At 44.2% G+C, this 26,316-nt stretch overlaps 3 protein-coding genes across 10 annotated transcripts in view; 2 read left to right on the top strand and 1 right to left on the bottom strand.

The window, feature by feature from the left end:
- MPHOSPH8 (M-phase phosphoprotein 8) overlaps positions 1–26,316 on the top strand; it is a 58,377-nt gene that overhangs the window by 29,717 nt on the left and 2,344 nt on the right. For 2 of the 4 annotated variants that reach the window (XM_081214943.1, XM_081214941.1), the window contains exons 3-11: positions 2,432–3,286; positions 5,314–5,413; positions 8,195–8,452; positions 14,561–14,686; positions 14,766–14,854; positions 19,403–19,543; positions 20,168–20,254; positions 22,392–22,546; positions 24,322–24,476. In XM_081214943.1, coding sequence (XP_081071069.1) covers positions 2,432–3,286; positions 5,314–5,413; positions 8,195–8,452; positions 14,561–14,686; positions 14,766–14,854; positions 19,403–19,543; positions 20,168–20,254; positions 22,392–22,546; positions 24,322–24,476 — 1,966 coding nt within the window. The remainder of the gene's footprint in view (positions 1–2,431; positions 3,287–5,313; positions 5,414–8,194; positions 8,453–14,560; positions 14,687–14,765; positions 14,855–19,402; positions 19,544–20,167; positions 20,255–22,391; positions 22,547–24,321; positions 24,477–26,316) is intronic. The other 2 variants (XM_081214944.1, XM_081214942.1) reach the window with 1 other exon arrangement.
- Positions 5,817–26,316, bottom strand: part of PSPC1 (paraspeckle component 1) — a 113,423-nt gene continuing 92,923 nt past the window's right edge. For 2 of the 5 annotated variants that reach the window (XR_014013630.1, XR_014013631.1), the window contains one exon: positions 24,488–25,921. The gene's annotated coding sequence lies outside the window, so the exon portion shown is untranslated. Of the gene's footprint in view, positions 6,855–8,348; positions 8,580–10,008; positions 10,078–10,117; positions 10,465–10,664; positions 10,764–24,487; positions 25,922–26,316 lie in introns of those variants that run through there. The other 3 variants (XR_014013628.1, XR_014013629.1, XR_014013627.1) reach the window with 3 other exon arrangements.
- LOC308604868 (protein kish-A-like) lies at positions 6,254–6,794 on the top strand (the record flags this gene model as incomplete). The annotated part of the gene is given in 5 exon segments (XM_081214437.1): positions 6,254–6,268; positions 6,399–6,408; positions 6,569–6,625; positions 6,628–6,647; positions 6,651–6,794. Coding segments are annotated over 5 exon segments (246 nt in total).

The following is a 26,316-nucleotide window of genomic DNA, read 5'->3' on the forward strand; positions in this document are numbered from 1 at the left end:
CAAGATGCACTTATTGCTACTGGGACATCATTATTTCCAGGCCCCTTAGACAGAGATAAAGGGAAAAAATGCACGTGTACTTGTTCTAAGTCAAGGTCACAACGACAGTAATTCCGGTCCATCACCTCATCCTCCTGTCGTTCTCACCATCCGCGGTCCTGTCTTCCTTTCTTCCGTGAGAACTCTGGTTCTCATCAACTTATGTGCGCTCATTTACTGAGTCCTACACTAATTAGAAAGCAGCTTTGCTCGGCCCATTCTACTGTAAAATTCCAAATTTGTTGGCAGTTCTTTTTGTCCTTACAGTATATTCACTTCGGGTGTTGATTGTTCAGAAGTTACTTGGATTAATTCTTTTTTTCTTCTGTGTGGTTATCAGTTTGATAAGGAGGTTTATTTGTTTGTTGTTAATCGGGACCTGTTCTCCCTGCCCTCCATAGCCTCCATACCCACTTTGAAGTACTGCCCTCTAATGACAAATCTGAGTTTCTTTCTCTTATAAATGACTTAGTCTTTTTACCTGATGCCTCAGAGTTTTTATTTTCACTGTTTTGTAGAAACCAAAATTCAACTGAGGCAATTTGAAGATCTAATTGGCTTTATCCAATTCATGGATAAATTCATGCCAATTCATGGCAGCATCCTGTCTAACAAAGAGAAGGTTGCTCCCAGGAGCTGTATAAAAGGGAAGGTTGTTTTTGGCAGAGGAGGTGGGATAAGGAGGTTAAAAGAGTGGATGATTTCAGGCCGGGTCACCTTCCCTTAGGGGGAGACTGGGGGTCTTACTAGGGAAGTTACCTCACTAGTCCTGACCAGGAAATTCCAGACTGAAGCGTCGAAAATTCCAGTCACGGGAGAGGTTAGGCATTAGGTCTTGGTGGGCTTACAGTGAGCGACTATGTCTGGGGCCTCTTGGTTCTTTGTAAAGTGGGCGTGTCTTTCGGACACGCTGTTGTCCTTTTTAGGTTAGTTACTCTATTCCTTAGGCTGTTTTTTTTTTTTTTTTTTGCCTTAGTCTGTTTTTTCTTATAACAGTTTAGTAAAATATTCTATCCTAATCAATTTCTGTTGCTTATATTTATGTGAAATTTCTTTTTCTGAAATTTTAGAAGGCAGAGGAGGAGAACAAGATGATCTGTTTAGCTTCATGGCTGCTGGGCAACCTTCTTTACTGTTTTTCGGAGGGTTGGAGAGTCTAGCCTTAGACTCCGTGAGGGCTTTTCTGGCTGTGGTTTCACTGTGCCACCGCCACCACCACTTACGTCTGAATCTTCTGTTTTCTTTCTTTCTATTTCCCTGTCCTGCTTTATTTGGAATCTGGTCTCTGCAGCTTCTCACTGTGGGCCTTGTCCCGGCCATCCTGGCAGGGAGCATCCCCAGGGCCTGGACCAGCCCTGCACTGGCAGGGGCTCCTCCCCTTTCAGCTGTTCCCACCATGGTCACCTGCCAGACTTCTCAGTGGTTTCTCCCATTTTCATTGCTGCCTTTGCTCGCTCTTGTGGAGATATTCATGCTGCGGAGGTCTTAGGACTGTGGTAGTAGTTTGTCCCTACCAGCTTATATTTTGGGGTTCCTTGGGATACTTGGCCACCTAATTGGGTTATGGATGTCGTCTGGGGGGGTTGTTTTGCTCTCCAGTTGCTCTGTCTTTATGAAGTGCTGTAGGAGGAGTCAGAAAGCTTTGCCCGATGCCACATTCTGCTACCTTAGTAACCTTGGTGGTGGTCTTTTAACTTCTAAAAATACGCCTATCTTTTCTCTCCCTTTCCTTCCCCAAGTCATTTAGAAGAGAATTTGGGGAAATGGGAACTGAAAATGCTTTGCATAGTGTTTTTGTATCTATACAGAGACTTTATTCTTAAGGGGTTTTGTTCGTTTGTTTAGAATAGGAAAAGATATTTTCCAGAGGAGATATTTCAGATTACTGTATTACACAAACCAAGTGTGGAAGTCAGATTTCTTTGCAGTCTTGCTCATTTCTTATGTAAACTGTGAAATGTAACAGCAAGTTTAAAGATATTCTGGGATCCAAAGTCTTAAAAAAATCTTTGCGTTTGGGTTTGTAACACTATTTCGGCATCCAGGAAAGTCTGTACAAATTACTTCCTTGGTGTTTCTGGAAATTCTGAAGTTGGAATCATGTGCAACCCACCATACATATGACTGTTGGGACCTACAGCAGAGTTGACATTTTCTGTCCCTCTGTGTTTATCTGTTTCCTTAAACCTACCCTTTTCGTCACCACCAAGACCTATTTGTTAAATCAGAAATATAAGTAATATTGTACAATGTTAATTCACGTAAGTAATTTTAAGGAGTTGAGAAACTGCTTGGAGAAAAAAATTCCTACCAGATTTCATTAGTACTACTGTTCAAAACCTTTTAAATTACTATGTTAATGAGTATTTAAATCTTTTTTTATACTTTATAGAGACTGCCCTTAAATAATGACATATTTGAGGCAAACTCTGATAGTGATCAACAAAGTGAGACCAAAGAAGACACTTCTTCAAAGAAGAAAAAGAAAAAACCCAGGCAAAAAGAAGAGAAAAGCCCAGATGATCTGAAAAAGAAAAAAGCAAAGACTGGGAAACTAAAAGATAAACCCAAACCTGACCTGGAGAGCTCCCCTGAAAGTTTGGTTTTTGATTTAAGGACAAAGAAAAGAATTTTGGAAGCCAAAGAAGAATTAAAGGAATCCAAAAAGCCCAAAAAAGATGATATAAAAGAAACAAAGGAGTTAAAGAAAGTTAAAAAGGGTGAAGTAAGAGATTTAAAGAGTAAAAAAAGAGAAGATTCCAAAGAAAACAGAAAAACAAAAAAAGAGAAATGTGTTGAATCTCAGGTGGAGTCCGAATTGAGTGTCCTTAGTGATTCCCCTTTTCAGGAAGAAGACAGTGAAGATTTACATTCTGACAACAGAAACGAGAAGCAGCCAATTAAAGGTGCAAAAGATAAAGCAGAGCCGGAGGCAATTCAAGATACTGTTTCAGATAAACAGCAGGATGGCACTATAAGCGCTGATGAGGATGATGTCAGAGCAAAGAGGAAAAAAAAGAAACTGAGAAGGACAGAGGAACTTAAAGAGAGCAAAAAGCTGGAAAACAAGAGCCTCTTAGAGAAGAAAAATACACAGAAAAAGCAGAGGAATCCAGACAAAGGCCGAAGTAGCGCTGAGTTAGATAAGCCAATGGCTGCCTCCACCCCAGTACAGAAGAGCTCCAGACCGAGTGTGGAGGAGAGAGGCTCCAGGCCCGTAGACTCCCCCGGGGAGGTGAGTGCGGAGGTGAGTGCTGGGGCAGGGTGGAGGGGATGGCTCGATCTGATTGAAGGGCTGTAGCTTGCATCTCACACAACACACGGATGTTGAGATCAAGCTAGCACTCTTCAGTGGTCGAGAAGCTTCATGAATAACGAAGAGGAGACGGTAGAGCCTCAGCAGACCAACCTCGTTGTCTTGCACTTCACAGATAGCGCCTTTTTTACAGGTTGGAGGTCTGCGGGGACTCTGCGTCGAGCAAGTTTATCGGCGCCGTTTTCCCAACATCTGCTCACCTCGTGTCTCTGTGCCACATTTTGGTCATTTTTGCAGTGTTATAAACTTTTGTTTTGTTTTTTGGCCACCCCGCGCGGCATACGGGGAACTTCCCCAACTAGGGATCGAACCCCGGTCCCCTGCAGTGGAAGTGCGGAGTCTTGACCACTGGACCACTGGGGAGGTTATTACTGTAGGTGTCACGGTGTTTGTGATCGGTGATCTTTGATGTTGCTATCGCAAAAAAGGCTGAAAGCTCAGATGATGGCTAGCGTTTTTTAGCAGTAAAGTATTTTTTTAATTAAGGTATGTACGGTTTTTTAGACATAATGCTGTTGCACACTTAATACTATAGTAAAAACATAACTTTTATATGCCCTGGAAGGCAAAAAAAATTGTGACTCACTTTAGTGCAATATTCGCCTTATTTGCAGGGGTCTGGAATCGAACCCGCAGTATCTCTGAGGAGTGTCTGTGTACGAAGCTTTTCTACCATTAGGGAGGTAATAATGTATCAGGAGGAAGAAATTCTCCTCTCCCTTCTTAGGTTTGTCTGGCTGGTCTAGAATTGAATAGACATGAGACAGATGAACAGGGGGAAGATCAAACAGAAGTTTAATAACGCGTACACATTGAAGAGACCCAGGAAAACGGAGTAACTCGCCAAAACGGACGAAGCCCTCACCTCATGTACCGTCTTCAGCCAAAGACCAAAGAGGATGTTGAGGATGGGGAAGCAGTTAGGGGCAGCGACCAGGCAAAGCACAGTAGACAAGGGCGGGGCCGTCACACAGATGGAAGTCCTTGCTGCTCCACTGATGTCTCTGGAGGCTTGGGAGACACCCTTACAAATGGAGATTTCCCTTACAGATGCAAATGTTTCTCACCGGAGGGCAGCTCCTACTTGGTTTTCAGAGTTTTCCCCATGCCTGCTGTTTCTTCGAAACTAACCAGCTTAAAAGAAGTAATCCGCCCAAGAGACAGATTTTGGGGAGGGAAATCCTGCTCCCCTGCAAGCCTGACTAGTGAGAGGCAGTTATAAATGCTGATCGTCCAGCTTTTGAACCGCCTCAGCAGTCTCCAGACTTGCTTTCTTTTGGACTGACTGCAACTAGAAAACTGGGGTCTAATTTGTGAACAATAGTCAGGGGTTTTTAGAGGTACTCAGCTACTATGTAGCATTGTGAAGTAAAGCTTGTAGCTTCCTCAGCTTATTTTATTAGCTTTTCACATCCTACTCGTATGTTCCCCCTGTTCTCTCAAGACTACACCACTTGTGGGACTTCCCTGGCCGTCCAGTGATTAAGACTCCGCTCTTCCAGTGCAGGGGGCGTGGGTTCGATTCCTGGTTGAAGAACTAAGATCCCACATGCCACGCGGTGCGGCCAAAAAAAAGAATATACCACTTTTTCCTTAAATAATAGCACAGAGTGCGCTAACCTTCTGAGTCTTTAAATTCTTGCAAAGATATATTTAATAGAGCTTATCTCACTATTATAAAAATAATTTTACATGTTTTAGTTTTAATAATAAAAAATTCTTCAAAGAGAGTGAGGAAACTTGGTGTTGGGTTTTGAATATGATATTTTGTAAATTGTCAGGGTTGAGGGGTAAACTTGACTGAGGAAGCATTTGATGTCAGCGCAGATGTAGTCATCAGGGGTCATGTGCACAGTGCACAAAAGGGGGGCCTGATGCCAGGAACCTGTTTTCCAGTTTTCAGAATCAGTGTCAGCTCTGTCTGATCTTGTTTTGGGTCTTACATGTGTCTTTTTCAGGAGAAAGAGACCAAAAAAAATGAAACCAAAGAAAAATACCCGAAAAAGCATGATTTGGACAAGGAAGAAAAAGGCCGAAAAGAGCCCAAGGCATTAAAGAGTGAGTGTGAATACTGACATTTGTCATTTACATGGGTCTTTCAGACAAGGAGTCTAGTTCATTGTGAAGACAGACTCTCCTTTCTAAGCTGCAAGGTCATAGAGCTAGAAAATATGTTCACTGGGGAATTTAGAACTTTATGCTACTTTTTGTTTACCAGTTATCTTAATTGCATAATAATTTATATTATTAATATAATTAGCTCCCCCCTTCTGTTCACCTTGTTCTTTTTCCTTTTGGGTATGAGATAGAATATATTATTTTTATTTATTTATTTTTTTAATTGAAGTATAGTCAATTTACAATGTTGTTTTAGTTTCAGGTTGGGAATACATTATCTTTAGAGAGATACGAGATTCGTTATGACAGAAAAGTAAATAAGTATCTCTTTTACAGTAGATGCTGAGGTAAACTACTGTTTAATATATTTATTTATATATTTAGCTCTGTGTCATTTGTATAAATATAATGAATGTACATTTGATCACATCAACATATAGCTCAATTAAGAATCCATAGTGAATAAATAAATAAATAAATATTTTTAAAAAAAGGATCCATAGTGCATATTAGTACTGGAACAAGTACTTTATAAGACATTCACCATTACAGTGTTTGAATAAAACTGGATATTTTAGTTCACACACCAGAAAGTACTTGGAACACATGTTCTCGTGGAGGCAGTGATTTCTAAGAGATGGATGATTTCCTGTGGGTTTTCTCCCAAAAGCTGTGTGTAACTGAGGTAATATTAAAAGTGGGTTTGGGTTGTAGGCCTCAGTTTAGACTTGGCAGTAAGCCTCCAGCTGAGGGACTCTGGGAAGGAGCAGTGGGGCTTTGATGGGTCGTGTGCAGGTGAGTGTAGTGTAAAGACTGTACCTGTTCACAGAGATGTAACAGCTTTAAGCATCTAGTCTTCAGAGAGTGATTGGAGATTCAAAATATTGTAAGATTAGAACTGGTTAATAACTTTTTCTTCCTCCAGTATCTTATCTGTCAGTTTCAGGTACATTTTTACTGTGAATGTTCAGTCTTAAATGATTATTCATTCGTTAAGTTCATGAGGGCACTCCAGGGAGTCTGATTTTCAGTACCCCTGAAACTGAAACCTATCTGCTTCCGATCCAGGCCTGGTAGGGTGATGTGGCCTCACAGGCCTCACTGTGTCTTCCATTTTCAAGTTTCAGAGTCTGTTGACCGTAATCTTGCTGTTATGTGTACCTCTGCTTATATCTGATGCTTGGCACCCAGCCTCCTGGACAGAAATAAAGCTGGGTTGTTGGGTATACTCTGGAAGTGTGCCAGAATTGGTGAACGTGAGAGTCCTTACGCTGCAGTATGCTGTGGTGTGATGGCCTTCAGCATCCTCTTCATACAGTAGCTTGGAAAAGTGCCAGAATTCAGTTGCCATCAGATTTAAATATGAGAAAAAAGGACTTATCTGCAGAAAATAATGGAAAGAATGGTTAACCCTTTTATCTCTGAACATTGAATGAGATAAATTTCTAGCGGCTGTTCTGTATTTTTGTTATTGGACCAATGTTCTATATAAATAATTAGGATGTCACCAGTTAATACTGCGAGTTTAAATATGTCTAACAATCAACCTCAGTACTGTCACTATACAGTATTACCTTCTGCATATGTCATTCTCTGGTGTCAGATACCTTTTTTTTTTTTTAAGTATGTCTTTTTTTTTTTTTTTTTTTTTTTGATGCACTGGGTCTTAGTTGCAGCACGCAGGTTCTTTAGTTGTGGCATGCAGGCTCTTAGTTGCAGCATGCGAGATCTAGTTCGCTGACCAGGGATCAGACCCGGGCCCCTTGCGTTGGTAGCGTGAAATCTTAACCGCTGGACCACCAGGGAAGTTCCCAGGTACTAGTTTTTAGTGAGGTATCTTTAAGGCACATAGTAGAAAACAAAATTGGTAAATTACTCAAGTTCCTTTCACTGTGATTTGGAAACAGTAAATCTTTATCGAGTGAGAGCCTTTTTTGGAGCTTTTTTATTGAAAAAAAAAAAAGGTTCAATTTGTGTTGGTAAGGACTGCACTCATATTTAATAATGCTTTTCCGCTGGCCACAGCATTTTGGTCATTAACCGGAGAACCTGTACTCTTAGCAAACTGTAGTTTATCACAGGTGTTTAAACTATTGGAAACAAGCCTGTGCAGTTCTTGAGGAAGATAAATGAGAAGTGACTTAAGAGTGCTACTGAGAAGATGTCCCTATTTAACATGAAAGAATTGAGTAAAAAAACCTATCCACTATGTACCCAGAGTTTATAATAGAGTTTTTCTCATATCTTTAGTTAAAAGCGAGTGGATTTCCACAGGCGTCAGGTGCAGTGTTGCCAGGCCACAGTCAGCGTGCTGACACCCCTCCACCCCTCCCACTCTCCACCAGAAGTCCTTTTTATCCAAGGTTACCTTCGGGATACAACTGGAGGCAGTTGTCTCAGCAGAAGGACAGTTGGTGGTGTGACTAGGATTATTCTGAGGCTCGCTGTCTGCAGTGGCCTTTGTCAGAACTGGGAGTGGGTCAGAGCCCCAGAAGAATAACCATTCCCTTCGGACGTCCTTTCTGAATATGGAGCAGCCAGTAGAAAGATGAAGGGAAAGAACCTCATGGCTGCGATTGTCAACCTGACCAGACTTTCTAACCAAGGCAGATATGAGTCAGAATTAGGAAAATATCTGTTTTTTTTTTAACACTAACCCAGATTTTCTTTTGATTACAACAGAAATTTGTGACTCATTTATCAATTTATTTTTTCCACTAGCATTTAAGGAAATCAGAAGTGCATTTGATTTATTTAAGTTAACTCCAGAAGAAAAAAATGATTTTCCTGAGAGTAATCGGAAAAGAGAAGAGGTACCACCAGACTGTAAAGTCACAGAAGAGCACAAGACCAAGGACAACAAGCCGTTACTTACAGAAAGGAGAAACACGAGAGACGAGACCGATACATGGGCATATATAGCTGCAGATGGTGGTCAAGAGGTTGTGGACAGTACATCCCAAGCGGACGAGAATTCTGGTAGGTGTGTCCGTAGTCGTTCTGCGGAGCGTCCTCTGTTCTGTGCACTGAGCTGTCTCCCTCACCTTCCTCTCCTCTCCCACGGTCATCCTGATCTCAGGATGGAGCAGAAAACCATTTGAGTCTCCTGAGTAAATAACATTTTATATTGAAGACTTAGATTATTCTGTGATTTCTGAATTGATCAAAAGTTGATCTAGTATGCTCAGCACATTTAGAAATGATACAGATTTCTGGTTTGCTGCCTTACCTACTCTTGCCAAGCAGTCTGATGGTATATCTTACTAGATTTCTTTTAGAAAACTATCAAATACAAACTTATTTGTATTCTTCCCTTCTAACTTTGCAGTAAATAACACTTAGTAAATGAGGTTAGATTGTAAGTGCTATCCTGAGGATGCCGGAATCACCTGAGGAGGGGAAGGCCGTGTATAGAGTACATAGGACAGTAGCTGTGGAGAAGAGTAATAAAGGGATAGCACAGAATAAACAAAAGAGGTTAATCTGATAAATTTTTGTATAACTCGTGAAACAGTTGAAGAGAAGTTCTGAAATATTTGGGATATATGGCAGAGCGGGTAGCTTGGGGGCCCTGTTACTACAGAGCAACGAGGCTCTGGGATACAGACAAGACAGGCCTCTGGCACGTTGCTGTTGCCGAGCTTGCAGGACACCGGGACAGTGCCTTGGGGCGCGGGGGTGGGGGTGGGGGCAGTGGGTTGCCCAGAGGGCAAATACCAAATAGCAGCACAGCTGTTGAGATACCAAGCAATAAAGACTGGGTCCTGTAGGTGTTGGTCCAACCACCTGGGGAGCTCCTGGGTGAAACCTGAAACTAGCCCCGTTCACAGAGGGCAGGGAGAGACCCAGGAAAGAGGCAGCCACCCTAGATGGCGAGGTGGCAGGCTGCGCTGGCAGGGGACTTCCGGGAGGCCCGTCTTGGGGGCCGCAGGATGAGTAGACCTCACGCCTGCCCAGCAGAATCTTAACAGTTTACCAAGAGGCCTTAGTTCAGCCCAGGTGGTCTTAGCAGCTTTTATGCTCTCCAGGCTGTGTCCTTGACGCTGTTTCCACTGTGGGAACAGTGGGCACAACATACAGCCCAAGGACCGGGGAGGATGTGAGGGGCCCCCTCCTGGCCGTGGTGTGGGCGGTGAGCACCTCGGACCTTCTCCCACAGTGGAGCGTTGGTAAAGCCTAGAAGCTGGTTCATTGAAAGACTTAATAGAATAGAGCAGCCCGGGGCACTGTTAGTTTAAGGGAAAAAAGAATGAAGACTTAAACAGTATTTCCAGGGAAAAAAGAGACATGATTATAGATGGCGTCCAGATTAAAAAGATAAAAATTCTGTGAGCATTTTCTTACCATACATTTGAAAACTGATTGAAATGGGAAATTCCTGGAAAGATACAGTTTAACAAAACTGACCCAAAAAGAAATACAAAAATTGGATAGTCTTATTACTATTAAAGAATGTGAAATAGTAATTTAAAATAGTCTTACAAATTTAACACCAGGCACAGATGATTTCATATGCAAGAGTTCATCACACTTACAAAGAAGTCTTCCCGGAAGCAGGTGGTTCTGGGAGCCCATCGTCACTTCAGCCCCCAAACCAGACAGACCTGTTCAAGGAGGGGAAAGGACAGGGCAGGCTCCACTTACTCACGAGCTCAGATGTAGAAACTCAAGTGAAACAGGAGCAGACTGAATCCAGCCACTTGTAAACACATAACCTCTTATGATCAAGGTGGGTGTTCCCTAGGAATTCAGTTGGTACAGGGTAATTGATTTAATAATCTTGATTTTTAGAAAATAAAGCCTAGCAAGGGAGCTTTGTCAATCAGTAAAGAACATAAAGCCTTGGGCAAACATCTTTTGTAATGATGGAACATTGGGAACATTTCTTTTAAATCAGGAACAAGGGACTTACCTGGTGGTCCAGTGGTTTGGTCTCCCAAGCCTCCACTGCAAGGGGCACGGGTTCAATTCCTCCTCGGGGTTCTAAGGTCCTGCATGCTGCATGGTGCAGCCAAAAAAAAATACAAGGGTGCCTTCTATCCCAGCTTTCATTCAAATTATATTAAGGTCCACCCAGCACAGTAAGACGATGAAAATGAAAAACGTGAGCATTGGAAAGGAAGCCCCGTGTCCCCCACCCCACAAAAAAGCTGTTATCAGATGGTATAATGTATGTAGAAATCAGACTTACTCTATAAAACTGTAGTAGGAGGTACACGCTGACTTGGCACAGGGAAGGTAGATTAGCAAGTCGCCAGAGCAGCAGCCTGAGAATCGGACGCTTGCAGATCTAAGAACCAGACAGGTTGACTGGTGGTGACACATCGTGGGGAGGTCTCAGAGCAGGAGAAGGTGGGCGGATGGCCCAGCTCAAAAAAGAGAGGCGTCTCCCTCCATCCACCATGATGAGGGCAGCTCTTCCTTAACTTAGTCTATTGATTCAAATGCTAATCTCTTCCAAAAACACCCACACAGCCACAAATAATGTTTTACCACCTCTCTGGCCATTCCTTAGCCCTGTCAAGTTGACACATAAAATTAGCTATCACAGATACCAGTTTTTATAAACCTGAGAAAAAGCAAAACTAACGGGACATTTTTTTATGATACACATACTTTGGCGAGGCTTTTTTTTTTTTTTTTGGCTACGTTGCGTCTTTGTTGCTATGTGTGGGCTTTCTCTAGTTGCAGTGAGTGGGGGTCACTCTTCGTTGTGGTGCACGGGCTTCTCATTGAGGTGGATTCTCTTGTTGCGGAACATGGGCTCTAGGTGCACAGGCTTCAGTAGTTGTGGCGCGCAGGCTCAGTAGTTGTGGCGCACGGGCTTAGCTGCTCCACGGTAGGTGGGATCTTCCCGGACCAGGGCTCAAACCTGTGTCCCCTGCATTGGCAGGCGGATTCTCAACTACTGTGTCACCAGGGAAGGCCCTTGGCAAGACTTTTTAAAAAGAAAGAATGACAGACTGAGTGCTGTGTTTGGGGTGGGGAGGGGCAGACGGGAACAGACCATGTCCTGCACTGGTGCTGTGCTTGGGGTTGGGAGGGGCAGACGGGAACAGACCATGTCCTGCACTGGTGCTGTGTTCAGGTAAGTGCTGCGTTCACAGACGCTCACCTTGTAACATACATTATTTAGTATATGTCTAATTTTTTATTTAAAATATAGGAAAAGTTAAAACTGCCAGATGTTGAGTCAAGGTCCAGTACTTCGTAGGAATAAACAGAGTGAACATAGGATTTAAACTGGTTGGCTGAGCTGCCACGTAACCCTTCCGGCTGCTGTAGCTGTGTGAGCTGGAGGTGGTGTCTCAGTTCTGGGAGCCCTGGTCTGTGCTGCTTCCCCGTCTCCCTGTGTCGTTGCCCTGGAGTGGGGGACCCAGCTGAGGACTCGGATACATGTCAGTGCAGACACGGCTTTCCTTATCCAGGACGCATCTCCCTCACAGATTATTGGGTATGGATTGAATGTATTGATTCATGAGTTTGACACTCCTTTCTGAACGTTAGCTGCTTTTACTGTGTCCACTACGGTTGTTATTCAGGAAGTGAGGTACAGCAAGCGTATATGTGACCTACTCAGAGCCATGCATGTAACACGGAGCAAAGAAACAAAGGCTGTGCTGTTTCTGTGATGGGACGCTTTTAAATCCTTTAACTTTTTTTTTTTTTTTTGAAGTATAGTTGATTTACAGTGTTGAGTTAGTTTCAGGTGTACAGCAAAGTGGTTCAGTTATACATATATATATTCTTTTTCAGATTCTTATCCATTATAGGTTGTTACAAGATACTGAATATGGTTCCCTGTGCTGTACAGTAGTAGGTCCTTGTTGTTTATCTGTTTTACACATAGTGGTTTGTATCTTTTAATCCCAAACTCCTAGTTTATCCCTCCCCTCCTTTCCCCTTTGACAACTATCAGTTTGTTTTCTGTGTCTGTGAGTCTGTTTCTCTTTTGTCAGTAAGTTCATTTGTATCTTTTTTTTTTTTTTTTTTTTTTTGCGGTACGTGGGCCTCTCACTGTTGTGGCCTCTCCCGTTGCGGAGCACAGGCTCCAGATGCGCAGGCTCAGCGGCCATGGCTCACGGGCCTAGCCGCTCCACAGCATGTGGGATCTTCCCGGACCAGAGCACAAACCCGCGTCCCCTGCATCGGCAGGCGGACTCTCAGCCACTGTGCCACCAGGGAAGCCCTGTATCATTTTTTTTAGATTCCACATATAAGTGATATCATATGATACATGTCTTTCTCTGATTTACTTCACTTAGTATTATAATCTCTAGGCCCATCCATGTTGCTGCAAATGGCATTATTTCATTCTTTTTTATGGCTGAGTAATATTCCACTGTACATATGTACCACATTTTCTTTTTTTTTAACCCCACATTTGTTTATTTATTTATTTTTGGCTGTGTTGGGTCTTCGTTTCTGTGCGAGGGCTTTCTCTAGTTGTGGCAAGCGGGGGCCACTCTTCATTGTGGTGCGCGGGCCTCTCACTGTCGCGGCCTCTTTTGTTGCGGAGCACAGGCTCCAGACGCGCAAGCTCAGTAGTTGTGGTTCACGGGCCTAGTTGCTCCACGGCATGTGGGATCTTCCCGGACCAGGGCTCGAACCCGTGTCCCCTGCATTAGCAGGCAGATTCTCAACCACTGCGCCACCAGGGAAGCCCCCACATTTTCTTTATCCATTCATCTGTCGATGTTTAGGTGGCTTCCATGTTTTGGCTATTTAACTAGGGCTCCTATGAACATAGGGGTACGTGTATTCTTTCAAATTAGAGTTTTCGTCTTTTCTGAATATATGCGCAGGAGTGGGATTGCTGGATTATACGGTAGCTCTATTTTTAGTGGGTTTTTTTTTTTTTTCTATTTTTTGGCTGGTCCTGGTCTTAGTTACAGCACACGGGATCTCTGTTGCCACGTGTGGGATCTCGTTGCCGCTGGAGGGGTCTTTTAGTTGCGGCACGTGGGTTCTAGTTCCCTGACCAGGGATCAAACCCAGGCCTCCTGCATTGGGAGTTCGGAGTTTTACCCACTGGATCACCAGGGAAGTCCCTATTTTTAGTTGTCTGAGGAACCTCCGTACTCTTCTCCATTGTGGCTGCACCAGCTTACATTCCCACCAGCCGTGTAGGCGGGTTCTCTTCCCTTCACACCCTCTCCAGCGTTTATTGTTTGTAGACTTTTTGAGGATGACCATTCTGACCATTCTGTGGTGACACCTCATTGTAGTTTTGATTTGCATTTCTCTGAAAATTAGCAGTGTTGAGCATCTTTTCATGTGCCTGCTGGCCATCTGTGTTTAAATCCTTTATCTCTTACCATCAAATATTTGATGTGCTTTTCACTTTTTAAACCAGTGCGGTCATGTTGAATTATCTCCAGATCCCCTCCAGTGCACTGCCCGTAGAGAATGAACGTTTTCAGCCCTGGTGTTGACGAGTCCGTGGACCAGACACATGAGGGTGGGAATGAGCGCTGGCTTCGTGCGTGCAGGGGTTGGCTCGGAGCGCAGGGCGCTGGGGGCGTCATGGAGGTGCTTCCAGGGGGAGAAGCCCAGCGAGTGCGACATGGCCGCAAGCAATGGCTCTGCGACATGGCCGCAGGCAGACTCACGGGTCTGGTCTCTGCGTTCAGAACGCCTGTACGTACGTGGAGGCGGGGAGCAGTGTAGAGCTGCCCCTCCTGTAAGGTGGCGCAGTGCAGCTGACGCTCTGCATCTGGATCTTCCGGATGAGGAGGGCTGACCGTCTGTCCAAGAAGAACGGCCGAAGAAAGAAATGTTAGAGCTTCCTCTACTGAATCCTTGATTTCTTGCTTCCTTTCAGCTTCCAAAATTCGTGTTATTATTTTACAGTTAATAGTATACCTATTTGTCTTGATGCCTTTTCGTGTGTGACCTCTAAAAGTGGATAATTCATGTTACTTCTCAAAGAAAATCAGAAATTTAACTAGAGACTCGGTTACATAGTGACGTATGTTCAAAGTGTGTGTAACATTCTGATTAGGGCACCATATATTTAATAAAACAGCATTGTATTTTTTTATAGTCTAGCAAAATGTATCTTAATAAGGTTCTTCTGTGTTCCAGATGGCAGACAACAGATTTTGAGTTTCGGCATGGATTTGCAGTTGGAATGGATGAAATTAGAGGATTTTCAAAAACATCTTGATGGGGAAGATGAGAATTTTACAACAGCAGAAGCAATTCCAAGCAGTGAGTAGTTCTGGAATTACGGGGATCCCCCTCATGAATCTAGGTATTTAAACCTAATTTATCTTTCCTTTCATTTTAGGTTTATTGAGGGATGCTGTGAAAAACGGGGATTATATTACTGTGAAGGTTGCACTTAATTCAAGTGAAGAATATAACCTGGACCAAGAGGTAAAGTGTCTTTGTAAAAATCTCATGAAAGGAAGATGGAAAGGAACTCTTTTAAAATAATTCAGTTTTATTCTTTCTTTTCCTAACTATAAAAGTGATACATGTTCACTTCATAGGACTCAAACATTCTAGAAATGTATAACGTAGAAAATTACAGGGCTTCCCTGGTGGCGCAGTGGTTAAGAATCCACCTGCCAATGCAGGGGACACGGTTTCGAGCCCTGGTCCACATGCAGTGGAGCAGCTAAGCCCGTGCGCCACAACTACTGAGCCTGCACTCTAGAGCCCGCAAGCCACAACTACTGAGCCCACATGCCACAACTACTGAAGCCTGTGCGCCTAGAGCCCATGCTCTGCAACAAGAGAAGCCACCGCAATGAGAAGCCCACTCACTGCAACGAAGAGTAGCCCCAGCTTGCCGCAACTAGAGAAAGCCCGCACACAGCAACGAAGACCACGAAGACCCAATGCAGCCAAAATAAATAAATAAATAAAATTTTTAAAAAAAGGTGGAAGACCTAAATAGACATTTCACCAAGGAAGACATACAGATGGCCAAGAGGCATGTGAAAAGATGCTCAATATTACTAATTATTAGAGAAGTGCAAATCAAAACTACAATGAGGGGCTTCCCTGGTGGCGCAGTGGTTGAGAGTCCGCCTGCCGATGCAGGGGACACGGGTTCGTGCCCCGGTCTAGGAAGATCCCACATGCCGTGGAGTGGCTGGGGCCCGTGAGCCATGGCCGCTGAGCCTGCGTGTCTGGAGCCTGTGCTCCGCAACGGGAGAGGCCACAACAGTGAGAGGCCTGCGTGTCCCCCCCCCCGCCCCCCACACACACTACAATGAGGTATCACCTCATGCCAGTCAGAATGGCCATTATCAAAAAATCTAGAAACAGTAAATGCTGGAGAGGGTGTGGAGAAAAGGGAACCCTCCTGCACTGTTGGTGGGAATGTAAATTGATACAGCCACTATGGAGAACAGTATGGAGGTTCCTTAAAAAACTAACAATAGGGGCTTCCCTGGTGGCGCAGTGGTTGGGAGTCCGCCTGCCGATGCAGGGGACACGGGTTTGTGCCCCGGTCCGGGAAGATCCCACATGCCGCGGAGCAGCTGGGCCCGTGAGCCATGGCCGCTGAGCCTGTGCGTCCAGAGCCTGTGCTTTGCAACCGGAGAGGCCCCAGCAGCTAGAGGCCCACGTACCGCAAAAAAAAAAAAAAATGGAGAGCTGATGAAAACTGCGCTGGACTGTTAGGTCTGAACATTTGGCACAGTGTTCTCCTTAAAAAAAAAAAAAAAAAGAAAAAAAAAACAACAACAACTAACAATAGAAGTACCATACGACCCAGCAATCCAAGTATTGGGCATTTACCTTGAGAAAACCGTAATTCAAAAAGAGTTATGTACAAAAATGTTCATTGCAGCTCTATTTACAATAGCCAGGACATGGAAGCAACCTAAGTGTCCATCGACAGATGAATGGATAAAGAAGATGTGGCACATATACACAATGGAATATTACTCAGCCATAAAAAGAAACGAAATGGAGTTATTTGTAGTGAGGTGGATGGACCTAGAGTCTGTCATACAGAGTGAAGTAAGTCAGAAAGAGAAAAACCAATACTGTATGCTAACACATATGTATGGAATCTTAAAAAAAAAAAAAAAAAATGGAACTGGTGAACTTAGTTCCAGGTCAGGAATAAAGATGTAGGCATAGATAATGAACTTGAGGACATGGGGTGGGAGAGGGAAGCTGGGGCGAAGTGAGAGAGTGGCACGGACATATATACACTACGGAATGTAAAACAGACAGCTAGTGGGAAGCAGCCGCACAGCACAGGGAGATCAGCTCGGTGCTTTGTGACCACCTAGAGGGGAGGGATAGGGAGGGTGGGAGGGAGATGCAAGAGGGAGGGGATATAGGGATATATGTATACGTGTAGCTGATTTCACTTTGTTGTACAACAGAAACTAACACAGCATTGTGAAGCAATTATACTCTAATAAAGATCTATTAAAATATATGTACTCCAATAAGAATTCATTTAAAAAAATATAATAACCAAAAAGTAGAAATAAACCAAATGCCCATCAACTGATGCATGAATAAATAAAATGTGTTATATCCCATATGGTGGAATACTATTAGTCAAAAAACATAAATGAAATATCGATGTGTGCTTCAATACAGATGATCGTTGAAAACATGCTAAATGAAAGAAACCAGTCACATATTATATGGTTCCATTTATATGCAAAGTTCAGAATATGAAAGAAAGTCGACTAGCAGTTGCCCAGGTTGGGGAAATGGAGGGTGGGGTGGGAAGTGACAGCTAAGGGCCATGAAGTTTCTTTTGGGGACAATGAAAATGTTCTAGAACTGATTGTGGTGATCGATGCATATATCTGTGAATATACTAAAAGCCATCAAACCAGTCAACTGTATGATATCTGAATTATAAGGTTTTAATAAAAACTTGACAAAGGAAGAAAAATCATCTCACTGTGGTCAGTAGGGTCTTTGCTCCCCCCACACTCTTGTTGTCACGTGTGTGGTGAAACTGTCATTTCTCTGTGTTGTCTTCCAGTCACTGGGAAGTTCTCTTCCTCTAATCATAGTTAAGTTACTTGCCTTAGATTTTCTGGGTAGAGAATTTGATCATCTGCTACAAAATAACTATTTTGCTTCCTTTTTCCAGTATTTTTCTGCTCTTGTGAAGTTGGTGACATTTTAAATAATAGTGATGACAGAAGCCATCCTATCCTGTTCCTGATCGGGATGGATTTTCCCTTTAGGGTCTGAGTGTGAAGATTTTATTTGTCCTGCTGTTAGTTTCTTGTGGAGCCTTTATAACTTCCTTTCTTTTTTTTTTTTAGCTGCTTAAGTTTTTATCAGGGATGGATATTGGATTTTATCACACGGGTTTTTTTTTCCTACTTTTTTTTGGGGGGTTCGTACGCTGGCCTCTCACCGTTGTGGCCTCTCCCATTGCGGAGCACAGGCTCCGGACACGCAGGCTCAGCGGCCATGGCTCACGGGCCCAGCCGCTCCGCGGCATGTGGGATCTTCCCGGACCGGGGCATGAACCCATGTCCCCTGCATTGGTAGGCGGACTCTGAACCACTGCACCACCAGGGAAGCCCTTTTTTTTCTACTTTAATAATTATGTAGCTTGTTCTTTATTAGTAAAGCATAGTAGCTACAGGGCACTTTCTAAAATTAGAAAAAGTATTTTTTTTTTCATGTAACATGTTTTGTAATAGGATACTTTACACATAAGATGGTGTAACCATCTTATTTTTAATTTATTAATTTATTTATTTTTCGCTGCATTGGGTCTTCGTTGCTGCACGCGAGCTTTTCTCTAGTTTCGGCGAGCGGGGGCTACTCTTGCACTGAGCGGGCTTCTCATTATGGTGGCTTGTCTCATTGCAGAGCATGGTCTCTAGGCGTGCAGGCTTCAATAGTTGTGGCACGTGGGCTCGGTAGTTGTGGCTAGCGGGCTCTAGAGCGCAGGCTCAGCAGTTGTGGCGCACGGACTTAGTTGCTCCACGGCATGTGGGATCTTCCCGGACCAGGGCTCAAACCCGTGTTCCCTGCATTGGTAGGCAGATTCTTAACCACTGCGCCACCAGGGAGGTCCCCTTATTTCAATTTAAGTGGATCCTGTTGAGTCTGTCTCAAGTACTACTGCCAAGAATCATTTTTCTTATATTTGTGTTCCCTCCAATTACTCAGGCAAATTTTGCAGACTTTCAGATTACAGCTAAATTAATTTGTACTACTGGAATTTGGTTTTATCAAATGTTACTTAACAAATTGTTTGGTTTTCTCATATGTTGATTGCTTGAACTAGTGATCGGAAATATTTTAGCTAATAGTTACCTTTTTATCTTTTGTCAGCCTTTTGTAGTTTTATCTCTATTAAAAGAACTTTTCTTTAATTTCTCTATTTTGTTATGGACTCTCAGAAACTAACCATATCAGTGTCCTGTTGGCCACTTCTGGATTTCCTTCTGTATCCTTAGAGAACTCAGACTCTCACTTCCCAGCGGTTATATTTACATAGGCCAACATTTGTCTCATCCAGAAAGCATTCATTTTAGTTTGTAACCAACAGAATGGACTTGTGTGACTTCTCATGGTCATTTCTAGCCTTCTATCTTTGGGCCAACCAAATGAATATAATGAATATGTGCGTTTCACCTGTTTTACCTAAAACACAGGAGACCTTTGAGATAAGTACCTTTGCCATTTATGTGGCGTCAGGGTTCACTGTTCATTTTGTATCATGCAGAGTGTTGATATGCCTTTAGAACTTAATACGTGGAAGCTGTAAAATTTTATGGTGACACATATGGAAAAATTCTAAAGGTTATTAGTTTCTGATTGTTAGGGTATTTTAATGAAAAACCTAAGTACATAGATGCATAAATCAATGTATTTCAGTGATTTCACATTGAAACATAGTAAATGAAACTTAGTTCTAAAATTTTTCTGTTTAAACATTGACATGTTTTTTCATAAACAAAACCAATACAGGATTCAAGCGGGATGACGCTGGTGATGCTCGCGGCAGCTGGGGGGCAGGACGACCTGCTGAGGCTGCTCCTCAGGAAGGGGGCAAAAGTGAACGGTCGGCAGAAGAACGGGACCACCGCGCTCATCCATGCTGCCGAGAAGGTCGGCCACTCAGAAGGCTTTGGTTCGACAGTCTTGGGACCGAGACAGTCTGTCTCTGCGGGGAAATGTACCGGTCCTGCAGTCACGTGACTTTAAATTTTCATAGTTCAGTTCATCTGTAACTTGTCATAAATGGATATGTTTTTATTGACAGTCATACTTTGTAATTGAATTTGCAAAATCATTTATCTAGTTGGAAGTGATTTATATTGAAAAAGAACAACTGATTAAGGTATTAATATTGATTTAATTCTTAGGTCTTTAAAAAATCTTTTTCAATCTAAATTAAGTGTTCCTTTTGGTTCATAATTAAAATGTTCCCATATATTATCTTATTAAAAGATCGATATGCAGAGTTTCTTATGCTGAAACCAGTTAAACTTAAGGTTGGAGTTTCCGGCAGACGGTGCGCGGCTGTATGGGTACCTGTGCTGGGCCCACTCCCTGCAGCCTCCAGCTTTCCCACGACCCTGCACGGGGGAGCTCTTTATATCGTGTTCACCATCCTGCTTGGGATAGAACCTGAGTACTTTTCCTGGTGGATAAAAATCTTAAAACGTCTAGAAATATCTTAGTTGTAAAGAATTTGGGGAATTAAATTTACTTTTTTTTTTTCTTTAACAGAACTTTTTAACGACAGTGGCTATTCTTTTGGAAGCAGGAGCTTTTGTAAACGTCCAGCAGAGCAATGGTGAGACGGCTCTAATGAAGGTAAATGCCTCCCGTGGAGCAGTCCTCCCCTCAGATGCAACATGGTCCTGCTGGGGTCTCCAGCTGCTGCTCTGCTGGGGCTGGTGTATGATGGGGACGAGACTGTCTGTGGACCTACAGGTCGCAGCTGAGTGGGAGAAACAGACCCGCAAAGAGGCAGTTACTCGGTGTGCTGAGCAACGTGGTGGGAATAGCACAGGGAGCTATGAGCTTGTGTACAGTGGACACCAGGCTCAGTCGTGTGGATTTGAGCTCAGCCTTGGGATGGACCTGGCAGGTGGCTAAGCCACGTCCTCAAGATCCAGGTCAGCAGGGATGAAACGTGAGTGGAAGGGAAGCAGGCTGTGCCCTGTGCAGACCTGGGCGCGGAGAAGAGGGATGTGCGCGCATTACCGTTTCACACTGGTGACTTCATCTTCTGTGCCTGGGATTGTGGTTTTCAGACGGTGGGGGTTTTTTGTTCGTTTGTTTTAATTTATTTATTTTTGGCTGCGTTGGGTCTTTGTTGTTGCGCGCGGGGTTTCTCTAGTTGTGGCAAGCGGGGGCTGCTCTTCATTGCGGTGCGCAGGCTTCTCACTGCCGTGGCTCCTCTTGTTGCAGAGCACGGGCTCTAGGCACGCGGGCTCAGTTGTGGCTCACAGGCTCTAGAGCGCAGGCTCAGCAGTTGTGGCGCTCGGGCTTAGTTGCTCCGCGGCATGTGGGATCTTCCTGGACCAGGGCTCGAAAGTGTGTCCACTGTGTTGGCAGGCGGGTTCTTAACCACTGCACCACCAGGGAAGCCCCCTGCAGACAGTTTTGAGTGGAAGGTTGTTGAAGCGCCCCCTCCCTGTTTAGCAGTCTTGCATTTGCTTCTAGGGGACCCCGCCCAGTCCAGCACGTTCCTGTGGCAGCTCCAGGTTTCTGGCCTGAGATGCTGTCCACACAGCAGGTTACGACCCTGTACCGTGTGTGGAGGCTGAGGCTCACTTGCCTGCTCCCTCCGTGCAGCTGTGTGAGCTGCTCACCAAGAAGGTGTGTGTCTGTGGTACCTCTTCCCGACCTTCTTTCCCGAGTCAGGAAGGCAGACTGGTCAGAGCCCCCAGTTGGCGGGGGCCCTGGTCCTGAGTCTGTGCTTGACTGTGCAGTTCTAAAGGCCTGCGTCACCTGCTCCCTTGGCCTTCTTCCACACTTGGGGGTTAAACCTTGCTCACTGCTGGTGTTTCTGTTTCATTTTTGATTCATGGAAATGTTTCTTTTGTCCAGGAGCCCTCCTTTTGAATTTCAGTTCTCCTTGTGCGTTTCTACTGAAGTATGTTTAGAGCACAGGTTGCACGTGAAAGCATGAATTTAAAACTTCATCTTACTGAGAAATCACCAGGCACATTCTAAACAGCAGATGCTCGCACAGTTTGAAGCATGGGGGGGCGGTGTGAGATGGGGGTTGGGGGCAGGCTCTCTGCATCTGTGCCAGGGAGCTAGGGGCTAACCCTCACGGCAGCGGGGAGCCATCTGAAGGGCCAGCCTGGAGAAAGTCAGAAGCAGAGTAAAGGTTGGGTTTCGCTGCACTGCTTATTTTTAATGTACCCCGTTACAGTGGGGGGAATGGATTGGTTTGCAGACTTGGAAGGAGGTTCTTGAAATTAAGTGGATAATAGTAGTCTGCACCCAGGTAGTGACAGTGGAGACAGAAGTGGGCAGACTGACCAGTCTTCAAGAGGTCAGATTCACAGGACTTAGTAATTGCAGGTGATGGCTGGTCCCGTATTTCCTAAGTTAGAGAACACGGGCGGCACAAATGGAAGGTTTTACATGCACTGGACCTGGAAACGCTTCAGTGTTTACACGTGGATCTTAAGCTCAGGAGAGAGGTAGGTGGGGAAACTCGGATTTGGCTTTGAAAGGGGTCACCCATTAAGGGTCGGAAAAGGCCAGAGATGGAGGAGGCCCAGGAGGGAGAGGCGTTTGACTACGGTCTGAATTAGGCGGCCCTGTCTGTCCTGCTCACTGAGGAAAAGGACCACAGCACTTGCACTTCCCAGACAGTTTCCGGCCCCAATGGTTCTTTTCCCTCCCTTCACGGAGAACTAACTCCCAGCTTAGCGTGGAGAGGGACACTGACCACAGTCAAGTAATTATTACTCCTTTATTCCTGACGCAGGCCTGTAAAAGGGGAAATTCAGACATCGTCCGCCTTGTCATTGAATGCGGGGCTGATTGCAACATTCTGTCAAAGCACCAGAACAGTGCGCTGCATTTTGCAAAGCAGTGTAACAATGTGCTGGTGTACGACCTGCTGAAGAATCACTTAGAGACGTAAGTGTGGAGTGAATGTGTCCGGTGCCTATTCGTACACATAATTGGAGTGGCCTGTAACTGCTCAGAAAAAGATTGTCAAGTACAAGTCCTGACGGGTCTGTGGTCTCAGAAGATGATGAATTTTAAAAGTGGTGTATGAATTATTTTTCTGCAAGTTATTGAGGACTTAGAAACTGTCAAACTTATACTAAGAGTTATCATCTTAAAATCTTAATTATGCTCTTAACTTGGCTGCCAAACATTTCTTAAAACTATTTAAATATTTTAACAGGTAATTTTTTAGAGCAGGTTTTAGGTTCCAAGCGAAGTTGGGTAGAAAGTAGAGATTCCCGTATACCTCCTGCCGCCACAGGTGCGTACCCTCTCCAGGTGGCGTGTCCATTACAGCTGATGGACCTACAGTGACATGTGCTCATGACCCAGAGCCCCTGGTTCCCCTGAGGTTCCCCTTGGGTGTTGTCCATCCTGTGGGTTTGGACAAACGTAACGACGTGTTTCCACATCGTAGTCTCACTGCCCTCAACATCCTCTGCTCTCCGCCTGTTCCTCTCTCCCAAACCCTGGAAACCACTGATACTTTTCCTGTCTTCTCCAGAATGTCATTTGGTTGGAATCATACAGTATTCGCCCTTTTCAGTTTGGCTGCTTTATGACAGGCATTTAAGTTTTCTCCGTATCTTGACATGGCCTGATGAGCTCGTTTCCTTTTAGGACTGAATAATAATTACATTGTCTGGAAATTACCACAGTTTACCCATTCAAGTTCATGCTTTTTCAAATGAATTCTAAATCATTCTATTTTATTGGAAGTTCATATAAGTAATTTAGTAGCTTTTTACTGCTTATTTTGGCAACACGTAACAGGAGCTTCAGGAACAGAAGCTAATGCAGGTAGGGTGTTCATTGTTCACGTAACAGAGTCCTGGGTCGGCACCTTGGGCAGGAACAGCCACTCTTCCCCTCTCCTCCTCACCCACCAAACGTAGGACATGACTTGGATCTTCACACCTGAAAGATGGTTATTCCCCTTCCAGATGTAGGATCCATGTTCTAAGCAGAAAATAAGGTAAACTTCAGACAGGAGACAAAAAAGGCAAAGGCCAAAAAGGGAGTGTGTGCCTGGGGACTCTGACGACGCAGACAGCCTTCACCCACCCGGGTGACAGTGACCAGCGACCAGCAAGCAGGGCGACCAACCTGCCTGGTTTGCCCAAGGCTGAGGGCTTCCTGGGACACTAGGCTTGGTTTTACATCTGTGACGAAAGGGTTCTTGGGACTGTACACTCCTTGAACCAGAGCATCCTGGGATGGGGTGGGTTGGTTACCTTCCCAGCAGGGTCGTCGTCTGAAAAGACTTTTGGAATTAGCAGTAATCATCTTATTTGACTGCTTTCTAAACTAAGTACTGTAACAAGACTTTTCTGTGTGTGGCCGTTCTTGGATTTATTTTCCAACAACAGAATTCTTATTTCTGATTAATTGACTCATTCAGGGAGTGTGTATGGAGCTCTGTCTGCGTGCCGGGCACTACGGGGGGGCACAGACTTGCCCACTCGGAGCCTCCAGACAGACAGGCATGTGATGTGTCAGGTGTGAGAGCTAAGAAAAAAGAGCAGGGAGGCAGGAGAGAGGCTGCTGCTCCCCACCCCACCCCACCCCCCACTTAAGGTTGATCTGGGAAAGCCTCATTGTATTCAATAGTCTGATAATGTTGTAGCTCGTGGTGCTTCCCTACACAAACATTAACAGCGTTTACTGTACTTGTTTATTAGGCTTTCAAGAGTAGCGGAAGAAACAATAAAGGATTACTTCGAAGCGCGTCTTGCTCTCCTAGAACCGGTTTTCCCAATAGCATGTCATCGTCTCTGTGAGGGCCCAGACTTTTCAATGGATTTCAATTACAGAATCCCACAGAACATACCAGAAGGTAAGCCTGTGTTTTCTCTCATTTTGAAATGTGACATTATAAACTGATTTTCAGGCAGAACTCTTTATTCTTTTAATAAAAAACCTTAACAAATTCCATTATGTGTAATAATTATGTACAATAGTTAATAGCACTGCTGCTCTGGCAGAAAAAAAGAAACGCAGCTGATACTCATCATCCCAGGTGACCCCAAGGGGTCCACACAGCAGCGTGTTAGCACTTGTTTTAAAAGCATGCAAGTTGAGTCTTAATAATTATACTGGTTTTTATTAAAATTGACTTTTATTAAAATTTAGCTTTCAAGATGATAAGCCCCAAATCAGTATTTTCCCTGAATTTTATTATCACTAATAGTCTTGCCCTTTTAAAAAGACAAAGAAAAATGAAAATGTCTTGTCCCATAGTACAGTTTAGTAGCAAGAGATGAACTTCAGTTCTGCTTCCTAGTTTCTGCTGAACAGCTATTTGGCAGGTAGAGACCATGGCCACGGCCCCTCCCCCAGGACACGGGTGCTCCGTATACAGAGTGGAGCTGACAGTGTCTCTGCCTGAAAGGTAGGAAACTGGGTTCTGGCTTGTTGTATTTTTTTAAAAAAACAAAAAGCAACCCACCTGTCTGAAAAATACCTATTAATGGAAATTTACTTGAAGAAAATACAGCTCTACCCATCAAGGGCAGCCATTCACAACATCTTAGTGAACTGTGGTCTGGACAGTCCAGGTGGACTGTCTGCACTGGCAGGCATGAGCTGGTGAGCTGAGTCCATGCACTGGCCGGTCACCCAGCTGGACAGTCCTGGGTTATGTATGGCTGTTTTTGCACTTGCACAACGTCTGCATCTACTAGTGGCTTTTTCCAAAGATGCCCTGTCGTCCTCAGATGCGAGATCCTGGTAGATTTTCCTGACCCTCGAGACTCAAGAGTGTGGTCTCCTCTCAGAGCCCCACCCAGACCAGGACTCTCAGCCAACACCTTGGTGAGATCTTGGGTGACTCGCAAACACTCAAGTTTAACAAACACTGACCTTGGTCTCTTGAGGGGTGTGTGGCTCTTAAGAACTGAAGAGAAACCATTTATACTGATACCATGAAACATGCACCAGGAACTTGATTAGGGTCCGCTGTGTCATATTCTGCGTATGGATCGAGTATTTTCTCAGTCAGACTAGAGCTGACGAAGGACGGCCATTCCTCTGCTGGATACCTCTCACTGTGGTCGGCAGGGATAGAAACATGACCTTCGTGGAAGTGTTTTCTAATAGGATTTCACTGCAGACAGCCAACCCCACAGGCTGTCTGACGAGGTTCCACTGCCTTTTCTGCTCTACAGTCACAGGGACACAGCTGCATTTTCACAGTGGAGCTGAGGGGAAAACAAGAAGAGCCTCTGTGTCCTCCGCGGGCCTTTTCTTCTCCTCTCATCCTCGGTGCTCTAAGCAGGGAAGCTGCGTCATAAAACGGAGAGCAAAACCCTATGTCAAACCTCACATAGCTTGGAAGGAGATAAAGAGCCAGGGACCTGGTGTGCCTTTTTTTCCTGGAACCAGAACAAATTTTAAAGCCAGTCGTTCTTAGGGGTCTTTTTATGAAGTCTCCTCATTCACAAGTTTTTAACATCATGTTAAAAAAACAACTCATGTATCTGTTTTATGTTATCAAAAGTACAGTTTCTGTTCAGAGAATGAATTTTGCAGAATATTTTGCATATTCAAAAGCTTCAAATCTTACCCCAATTTTTTTTTTCACATTATAAGAAAATTCAGAAAAGGCAAAATAGTATGTGGAAGACAGTGGAAAATTCCTCAAACCCACATTCAAAAACCACAGTCTACAGGTTTCG

This window comes from Mesoplodon bidens (genome assembly GCF_964165515.1).
Source record: "Mesoplodon bidens genome assembly, chromosome: 17".
Lineage (NCBI taxonomy): Eukaryota > Metazoa > Chordata > Mammalia > Artiodactyla > Ziphiidae > Mesoplodon > Mesoplodon bidens.